At 43.6% G+C, this 10700-nt stretch overlaps 1 protein-coding gene across 1 annotated transcript in view; it reads left to right on the top strand.

The window, feature by feature from the left end:
• LOC139416958 (membrane-associated guanylate kinase, WW and PDZ domain-containing protein 3-like) overlaps positions 1 to 10700 on the top strand; it is an 86142-nt gene that overhangs the window by 69708 nt on the left and 5734 nt on the right. The window contains exon 15 of the mRNA XM_071166170.1: positions 2914 to 3052. Coding sequence (XP_071022271.1) covers positions 2914 to 3052 — 139 coding nt within the window. The remainder of the gene's footprint in view (positions 1 to 2913; positions 3053 to 10700) is intronic.

The raw sequence follows: 10700 nt of genomic DNA, 5'->3' as shown, positions 1-10700 counted from the left end.
CTGTTGGAGGAAGGGTCTGCCTCGCGCAGCCACAAGATACAGGTGTGACAGTCAGCTGGGTGTGTTGGGGACTGTTGGAGGGAGGGTCTGCCTTGCGCAGCCACAGGATACAGGTGTGACAGTCAGCTGGGTGTGTTGGGGACTGTTGGAGGGAGGGTCTGCCTCGCGCAGCCACAGGATACAGGTGTGACAGTCAGAAGGTATGCGTTGTGTAGGTAAGACAAGACAGCTGTGTGTGAGTAGCTGGTGGAGTTAAATGGTGACAGTATAACAGACAATAGGGAAAGAGAGATACCTAGTTAAATGGTGACAGTATAACAGACAATAGGGAAAGAGAGATACCTAGTTAAATGGTGACAGTATAACAGACAATAGGGAAAGAGGAAAGAGAGATACCTAGTTAAATGGTGACAGTATAACAGACAATAGGGAAAGAGAGATACCTAGTTAAATGGTGACAGTATAACAGACAATAGGGAAAGAGAGATACCTAGTTAAATGGTGACAGTATAATAGACAATAGAGAAAGAGAGATACCTAGTTAAATGGTGACAGTATAACAGACAATAGGGAAAGAGAGATACCTAGTTAAATGGTGACAGTATAACAGACAATAGGGAAAGAGAGATACCTAGTTAAATGGTGACAGTATAACAGACAATAGGGAAAGAGAGATACCTAGTTAAATGGTGACAGTATAACAGACAATAGGGAAAGAGAGATACCTAGTTAAATGGTGACAGTATAACAGACAATAGGGAAAGAGAGATACCTAGTTAAATGGTGACAGTATAACAGACAATAGGGAAAGAGAGATACCTAGTTAAATGGTGACAGTATAACAGACAATAGGGAAAGAGAGATACCTAGTTAAATGGTGACAGTATAACAGACAATAGGGAAAGAGAGATATCTAGTTAAATGGTGACAGTATAACAGACAATAGGGAAAGAGAGATACCTAGTTAAATGGTGACAGTATAACAGACAATAGAGAAAGAGAGATACCTAGTTAAATGGTGACAGTATAACAGACAATAGGGAAAGAGAGATACCTAGTTAAATGGTGACAGTATAACAGACAATAGGGAAAGAGAGATACCTAGTTAAATGGTGACAGTATAACAGACAATAGGGAAAGAGAGATACCTAGTTAAATGGTGACAGTATAACAGACAATAGGGAAAGAGAGATACCTAGTTAAATGGTGACAGTATAACAGACAATAGGGAAAGAGAGATACCTAGTTAAATGGTGACAGTATAACAGACAATAGGGAAAGAGAGATACCTAGTTAAATGGTGACAGTATAACAGACAATAGGGAAAGAGGAAAGAGAGATACCTAGTTAAATGGTGACAGTGTAACAGACAATAGGGAAAGAGAGATACCTAGTTAAATGGTGACAGTGTAACAGACAATAGGGAAAGAGAGATACCTAGTTAAATGGTGACAGTATAACAGACAATAGAGAAAGAGAGATACCTAGTTAAATGGTGACAGTATAACAGACAATAGAGAAAGAGAGATACCTAGTTAAATGGTGACAGTATAACAGACAATAGAGAAAGAGAGATACCTAGTTAAATGGTGACAGTATAACAGACAATAGGGAAAGAGAGATACCTAGTTAAATGGTGACAGTATAACAGACAATAGGGAAAGAGAGATACCTAGTTAAATGGTGACAGTATAACAGACAATAGGGAAAGAGGAAAGAGAGATACCTAGTTAAATGGTGACAGTATAACAGACAATAGGGAAAGAGAGATACCTAGTTAAATGGTGACAGTATAACAGACAATAGAGAAAGAGAGATACCTAGTTAAATGGTGACAGTATAACAGACAATAGGGAAGGAGAGATACCTAGTTAAATGGTGACAGTGTAACAGACAATAGGGAAAGAGAGATACCTAGTTAAATGGTGACAGTATAACAGACAATAGAGAAAGAGAGATACCTAGTTAAATGGTGACAGTATAACAGACAATAGAGAAAGAGGAAAGAGAGATACCTAGTTAAATGGTGACAGTATAACAGACAATAGGGAAAGAGAGATACGTAGTTAAATGGTGACAGTGTAACAGACAATAGGGAAAGAGAGATACCTAGTTAAATGGTGACAGTATAACAGACAATAGGGAAAGAGAGATACCTAGTTAAATGGTGACAGTATAACAGACAATAGGGAAAGAGGAGAGAGAGATACCTAGTTAAATGGTGACAGTATAACAGACAATAGGGAAAGAGAGATACCTAGTTAAATGGTGACAGTATAACAGACAATAGGGAAAGAGAGATACCTAGTTAAATGGTGACAGTATAACAGACAATAGGGAAAGAGAGATACCTAGTTAAATGGTGACAGTATAACAGACAATAGGGAAAGAGGAGAGAGAGATACCTAGTTAAATGGTGACAGTATAACAGACAATAGGGAAAGAGAGATACCTAGTTAAATGGTGACAGTATAACAGGCAATAGGGAAAGAGAGATACCTAGTTAAATGGTGACAGTATAACAGACAATAGAGAAAGAGAGATACCTAGTTAAATGGTGACAGTATAACAGACAATAGGGAAAGAGAGATACCTAGTTAAATGGTGACAGTATAACAGACAATAGGGAAAGAGAGACATCTCTGAATCAGTAAACCACAGCCAGGCTGTAGTGTTGTTGTGGTTTGTGTGTGTCTCTGTGTGTGAGTGTGTAGTTGTTGTGGTTTGTGTGTGTCTCTGTGTGTGTGAGTGTGTGTGTAGTTGTTGTGGTCTCTGTGTGTGTGTGTGTGTGTGTGTGTGTGTGTGTGTGTGTGTGTGTGTGTGGTTGTTCTGGTTTGTGTGTGTCTCTGTGTGTGAGTGTGTGTGTGTAGTTGTTGTGGTTTGTGTAACCTGTATTGTATTGCTGTTGTGTAGGTGAGTGACCAGCTGGTGGAGATAAATGGTGACAGTACAACAGGAATGACCCACAGCCAGGCCGTAGAGCAGATAAGAAGAGGAGGACATCGTATACACCTGGTACTGAAGAAAGGAAACGGATACGTCCCAGACTATGGTAAGAGACAGGGAGGAAGGATACGTCCCAGACTATGGTAAGAGACAGGGAAGGGAGGAAGGATACGTCCCAGACTATGGTAAGAGACAGGGAAGGATATGTCCCAGACTATGGTAAGAGACAGGGAAGGGAGGAAGGATACGTCCCAGACTATGGTAAGAGACAGGGAAGGATACGTCCCAGACTATGGTAAGAGACAGGGAGGAAGGATACGTCCCAGACTATGGTAAGAGACAGTGTAGGGAGGAAGGATACGTCCCAGACTATGGTAAGAGACAGGGAAGGATATGTCCCAGACTATGGTAAGAGACAGGGAAGGATACGTCCCAGACTATGGTAAGAGACAGGGAAGGATACGTCCCAGACTATGGTAAGAGACAGGGAAGGATATGTCCCAGACTATGGTAAGAGACAGGGAAGGATATGTCCCAGACCATGGTAAGAGACAGGGAGGGGAGGAAGGATACGTCCCAGACTATGGTAAGAGACAGGGAGGAAGGATACATCCCAGACTATGGTAAGAGACAGGGAGGAAGGAAGGATACGTCCCAGACTATGGTAAGAGACAGGGAGGAAGGAAGGATTCGTCCCAGACTATGGTAAGAGACAGGGAGGAAGGAAGGATACGTCCCAGACAATGGTAAGAGACAGGGAGGGGAGGAAGGATACGTCCCAGACTATGGTAAGAGACAGGGAAGGGAGGATACATCCCAGACTATGGTAAGAGACAGGGAAGGGAGGAAGGATACATCTCAGACTATGGTAAGAGACAGGGAGGAAGGATACGTCCCAGACTATGGTAAGAGACAGGGAAGGATACTTCCCAGACTATGGTAGGAGACAGGGAAGGGAGGAAGGATACGTCCCAGACTATGGTGAGAGACAGGGAAGGATACGTCCCAGACTATGGTAAGAGACAGGGAAGGATACTTCCCAGACTATGGTAAGAGACAGGGAAGGAAGGAAGGATACGTCCCAGACTATGGTAAGAGACAGGGAAGGATACGTCCCAGACTATGGTAAGAGACAGGTAAGGATACGTCCCAGACTATGGTAAGAGACAGGGAGGAAGGATACGTCCCAGACTATGGTAAGAGACAGGGAAGGATATGTCCCAGACTATGGTAAGAGACAGGGAAGGATACTTCCCAGACTATGGTAAGAGACAGGGAAGGGAGGAAGGATACGTCCCAGACTATGGTAAGAGACAGGGAAGGATACGTCCCAGACTATGGTAAGAGACAGGGAGGGGAGGAAGGATACGTCCCAGACTATGGTAAGAGACAGGGAGGAAGGATACGTCCCAGACTATGGTAAGAGACAGGGAGGAAGGATACGTCCCAGACTATGGTAAGAGACAGGGAAGGGAGGAAGGATACGTCCCAGACTATGGTAAGAGACAGGGAGGGGAGGAAGGATACGTCCCAGACTATGGTAAGAGACAGGGAGGAAGGATACGTCCCAGACTATGGTAAGAGACAGGGAGGAAGGATACGTCCCAGACTATGGTAAGAGACAGGGAAGGGAGGAAGGATACATCATAGACTATGGTAAGAGACAGGGAAGGGAGAAAAGATATGTCCCAGACTATGGTGAGAGACAGGGAGGAAGGACACGTCCCAGACTATGGTAAGAGACAGGGAAGTGAGGAAGGATACCTCCCAGACTATGGTAAGAGACAGGGAGGAAGGATACGTCCCAGACTATGGTAAGAGACAGGGAGGGGAGGAAGGATACGTCCCAGACTATGGTAAGAGACAGGGAGGAAGGATACGTCCCAGACTATAATAAGAGACAGGGAAGGAAGGAAGGATACGTCCCAGACTATGGTAAGAGACAGGGAAGGGAGGATACGTCCCAGACTATGGTAAGAGACAGGGAGCGGAGGAAGGATACGTCCCAGACTATGGTAAGAGACAGGGAGGGGAGGAAGGATACGTCCCAGACTATGGTGAGAGACAGGGAGGGGAGGAAGGATACGTCCCAGATTATGGTAAGAGACAGGGAGGAAGGATACGTCCCAGACTATGGTAAGAGACAGGGAGGAAGGATACGTCCCAGACTATGGTAAGAGACAGGGAGGAAGGATACGTCCCAGACTATGGTAAGAGACAGGGAAGGGAGGAAGGATACGTCCCAGACTATGGTGAGAGACAGGGAGGGGAGGAAGGATACGTCCCAGACTATGGTAAGAGACAGGGAGGAAGGATACGTCCCAGACTATGGTAAGAGACAGGGAGGAAGGATACGTCCCAGACTATGGTAAGAGACAGGGAAGGGAGGATACGTCCCAGACTATGGTAAGAGACAGGGTAGGGAGGAAGGATACGTCCCAGACTATGGTAAGAGACAGGGAAGGGAGGAAGGATACATCCTAGACTATGGTAAGAGACAGGGAAGGGAGAAAAGATATGTCCCAGACTATGGTAAGAGACAGGGAAGGGAGAAAAGATATGTCCCAGACTATGGTGAGAGACAGGAAGGAAGGACACGTCCCAGACTATGGTAAGAGACAGTGAGTGGAGGAAGGATACGTCCCAGACTATGGTAAGAGACAGGGAGGAAGGATACGTCCCAGACTATGGTAAGAGACAGGGAAGGGAGGAAGGATACCTCCCAGACTATGGTAAGAGACAGGGAAGGATACGTCCCAGACTATGGTAAGAGACAGGGAAGGATACCTCCCAGACTATGGTAAGAGACAGGGAAGGATACGTCCCAGACTATGGTAAGAGACAAGGAAGGGAGGAAGGATACCTCCCAGACTATGGTAAGAGACAGGGAAGGATACCTCCCAGTCTATGGTAAGAGACAGTGAAGGGAGGAAGGATACGTCCTAGACTATGGTAAGAGACATTGAAGGATACGTCCTAGACTATGGTAAGAGACATTGAAGGATACGTCCCAGACTATGGTAAGAGACAGGGAGGAAGGATACGTCTGATTGATCTGTTTCTTATTGATTGGAAAGCCTTGCTCACATTGCCAGTTTAAAGCTAGCTAGCAAGCAACAAGATGTGCCAAATAACAGCCTAAAAGAGGTCCTATTTGACCTTGAGGTCAAATAAATCCTACGAAGGTGGTTTGAAATATCTCTTAAAATATCTGATTCAAGACCATGTGGTAGCTAAATCAAATCAAATCAAAAGTATTTATAAAGCCCTTCGTACATCAGCGGATATCTCAAAGTGCTGTACAGAAACCCAGCCCAAAAACACCCAAACAGCAAGCAATGCAGGTGTAGGAGCACGGTGGCTAGGAAAAAGCTAACTAGCATGTTGATCGTTTACAAAACAAATTAGGGAACGTGCTAGAAAAGGTAAACAGCTACCTAGCTAGCTAGATGACTGCTGTGAAATGACTTGTTTTGAATGTTGATCATGTTATCCTTTCCGGGATTCTAATTGTTCTTACAGTATGATTTTGAACATGTCAAAGCAACTGGGAAACGTCCATGGCAGGCATTGTTGTCACCTTTAGCTTTCTACATACTGTAACTTCTGAGTGGTGGAGTTTGTTTTGTATGGCCCGGTGCCCCGGATGAGCAGAGTTTGCTAATTTTTAGACCATTCCATTGACCTTCACCCACCCGGGGCACCAGTCCATGCGAAATGAACACACACAAATCTGATTTGGTCACTTGTAACTTGCTGTTTGGACAGTGGTTTTTCCAAAACGGATTTGAAAAATGAAACTGATTTGAGCTTTATTAAGGCCTGAAGTGTGAACAAGTCTTTATTGACCTATTCAAAAGGGTCACTTCTTTCATTTATTTCCTCTAACCGGTGTCTTCTTTCTCACTGCTAAGAGTCTTACTTCCTGTCTTGCTTCCTGTTCTTTCTCTGTTTGTCTTTCTCCTGACCCAACTTGTGGTCTTTCCTTTTGCTGTCTCTTTCCTTCTATTTCTCTCTACCTTTCTCTTTTATCCTTCTCTCCATCTACTTCTCCTTCTCTTTCCTCCTCCTCCCTCTCCTTCCTTCCTTCCTTCCCTCTCCTCCTCCTCCCTCTCAGTGGAGCTCTCCAGCCTGTCTCTGTGTATGACCAACTCTAAGCAGGGAGAGCCTTGCTTCTATGTCATCGGCAGAACAGAGAATACGCGGTTGGTATCCCTTCCTGTTAGTCTTTCATTCTCTTTGGTTTATTCTCTTCGTTCCTTTGGTTCTCTTCATCCCTCCATCCCTTTGTGTTCTAGAACTCTTATTTCTACGTCCCTTTGTGTTCTAGAACTCTTATTTCTACGTCCCTTTGTGTTCTAGAACTCTTATTTCTACATCCCTTTGTGTTCTAGAACTCTTATTTCTACGTCCCTTTGTGTTCTAAAGGTCTGCACATTGACATATGCCATTTACAGACCATTTTATCCATTCTGGTATGTGTACCTGATCCCTGCGGGAATTAAACCCACAACCTTGGCTTTGCTAATGCCACCCTCTTACCAACAGAGCCACACAGTTGGGACCACATGTCCTTGTTGCCCAGGGTTACGTGAACAAGAGGTGTCTCATATCTCCAGGTTTATTTGCTCTTGCAGTTGAATTACATGCAGTGAGTCCTAGCTATGGAACGGAGTTATTTATGTGCCACTCCTGGTGGTATGTAATCCAACAGTAAAAAGTGCCATTTCAAATCTTAAAGCCCGCAGCTATAATGTATCATCAGCATGAATGACCCCATTATAAATGTGTGTCTTATAGTTGCTACGCCTGTATATAAATATAATTCAATAACAGGCCTACAGCACTTGTTCAGCCTGCATCTGTCCTTATGAATGTAGCTGTTTCAGTACAAACATCAGCCATGTTTATCTCAGTGAGTGATTTACTTTACTCAGAACACAGATTAGGCTTGTTGAAACAAAGAGATTCAAATGAAATGAACAGTAACAGTCAGAGTTTGGACTCACCAAGTCGTTCAAGGGATTTTCTTTATTGTTTTTTTAAAACGTTTTTTAAAATAGTTTTTTCTTTATTGTAGAATAATAGTGAAGACATAAAAACTATGAAATAACACATATGGAATCATGTAGTAATGAAAAAAAAGTGTTAAACAAATCAAAATATATTTTATATTTGAGATTCTTCAAAGTAGCTACCCTTTGCCTTGATGACAGCTTTGCACACTCTTGGCATTCTCTCAACCAGCTTCATGAGGTAGTTAGTTACCTGGAATGCATTTCAATTAACAGCTGTGCTTTGTTAAAAATGTATTTGTGGAATTTCTTTCCTTAATGCGTTTGAGCCATTCAGTTGTGTTGTGACAAGTTAGGGGTGGTAAACAGAAGATATCCCTATTTGGTAAAAGACCAAGTCCATATTATGGCAAGAACAGCTCAAATAAGCAAAGAGAAACGACAGTCCATCATTACTTTAAGACATGAAGGTCAGTCAATCCGGAAAATGTCCAAGAACATTGAAAGTTTCTTCAAGTGCAGTCGCAAAAACCACCGAAACTGACTCTCATGAGGACCGCCACAGGAAAGGAAGACCCAGAGTTACCTCTGCTACAGAGGATAAGATCATTAGAGTTAACTGTCTCTCATGAGGATCGCCACAGGAAAGGGTGGTCCTCATTTTAAATGTATTATTCTTGTTTATCCAACCACTGGAGCCCGATATCAATGTTTTCCAATGCACCAGAGAGCATAATGTAGCCACAGAGGATCAATAGTCCAGTTGGCGCTTCTTCAAAATCAAAGAAGCGCCAACATAAAGTATCTTAAAGGGTGTTGGGCCACCACGAGCTGCCAGAACAGTTTCAATGCGCCAATCTATAGATTATAGAGGTGGACATAAACCACGCCAGGAGAATGCATGCCACACCATAACATATACTTTGTATCCTTTGTTTACTCAAGTGTTTCAGTTTGTCATGTTTAACTGTCGAATATATCCACGGTGGCGTGCAGTGGGACAAACAGGCTAATCCGCTAGCTAGCAAAACCATGTAGATTTATTTACATTTAGTTTTTCGATTTAGATAGTTTTTTGTGTGTTTAACTAGCTGGCTAGTTTGAATAACACTTATACTTCCTAGCTTAGAATTGTGAAGTAAAACATTTTCAAAATCAGAGTTCTGGACAAGCAATTTTGGTTAGGTTAAAAATCTGTGGTTAGCTAGGTGCATATGAAAATGAGCTAGATTACCAGTGACTGTAGTTACGTGTACAACGCATATTACCTTCCTTACTAGTAAAAATAAAACCAGCAAAGGCTAGCATAATGAAAATGGTGACCTTTTTATTGACAAGTCTTTTGTGAGCTAGCCAGGTACTTTTTCATGTGAGTGGTGTTATGCTAGCTAATGTTAGCCTACCAGGGAAGGGATATTTAACTAGACAGACTTGGTAGCTAACGTTAGGCCGGCACCATGGCAAGGATAGTTTGTTAGCTAGCATGTCACCATTTAGAAACAAGTCTGACTACACGAATGGTGAACTAATGTTAGCTAGCTTGATAATATTGCATGGTGGGCTAGCTACTTCGGCACCTTGGTTGGCTAGTTAGCTGCATTAGCTAAAATGAGCTAGGTAGCTCACAAAGGACTCAACGTTTCCCATACAAAACACAGAAATGGGCTAAGCTAGCCCGAGGCTAGTACTTTTTAGACTGGGCTAAGCTAGCCCGAGGCTAGTACTTTTCAGACTAGGCTAAGCTAGCTCGAAGCTAGTACTTTTCAGACTGTGCTAAGCTAGCCCGAGGCTAGTACTTTTCAGACGGGGCTAAGCTAGCCCGAGGCTAGTACTTTTCAGACTGGGCTAAGCTAGATCGGGGCTAGTACTTTTCAGACGGGGCAAAGCTAGCTCGAGGCTAGTACTTGTCAGACTAGGCTAAGCTAGCTCGAAGCTAGTACTTTTCAGACTGGGCTAAGCTAGCTCGAGGCTAGTACTTTTCAGACTGGGCTAAGCTGGCTCCAGTCAAGTACTTTTCAGACTGGGCTAAGCTAGCTCGTGGCTAGTACTTTTCAGACTGGGCTAAGCTGGCTCCAGTCAAGTACTTTTCAGACTGGGCTAGTAGATAATGTGTTTAGGACCTGAATGTAGAAATCGTGGTTTGCAGGCCATTGCCCAGGATCCTGCATGTCAGCCCCTTTAAGACAATCTCCCAAACGGTCCTCCTCAGTGACCTCACAACTGAGGGTCTTTAACTTTCTTTTTGAGAATTAGAATCAGAAATACAGTTTCATAGCTCATCGCAATACTTCACCTCTTCGGCAAATAGTACCCTAGACTGCCCTGATCATCTAGTTGAGCGTTCCGGATGATTTTAAATGTGCAAATAGACCAAAACCTAGTCTATTTTACCATTACTATAGTCAATGGTAAGGTCCCTTTAGACCATAGAGACACTTGACCACCATCACTACTGTGGTGCCCACCAGACCATCCCGGTGAGGCACCAAGGTTTCCCAGATCTCGTGACCCAAAACCCTGACTCCTGAACATCCATCCCTGTAGCCATTTTGAATGCCTTGATGCTGTGCCTCTTCGTTATCTGTGCCTCATTTTACAGACAACACCTCATCCAACGACTGTGATCTGAGGACCCTTTTTCAGCAGCGACGGAATAACACGCTTGGCCCTAACCACTGCTCCATAATTCCTGACCGTCAACCTTCCCTCTCCTCATGGTGTGCCAGTTGAAGTTGGTGC

This window comes from Oncorhynchus clarkii, chromosome 9 (assembly GCF_045791955.1).
Source record: "Oncorhynchus clarkii lewisi isolate Uvic-CL-2024 chromosome 9, UVic_Ocla_1.0, whole genome shotgun sequence".
NCBI lineage: Eukaryota > Metazoa > Chordata > Actinopteri > Salmoniformes > Salmonidae > Oncorhynchus > Oncorhynchus clarkii.
The sequence above is the reverse complement of the archived record's forward strand: the minus strand, read 5'-3'. Positions and strand labels throughout refer to the sequence as shown.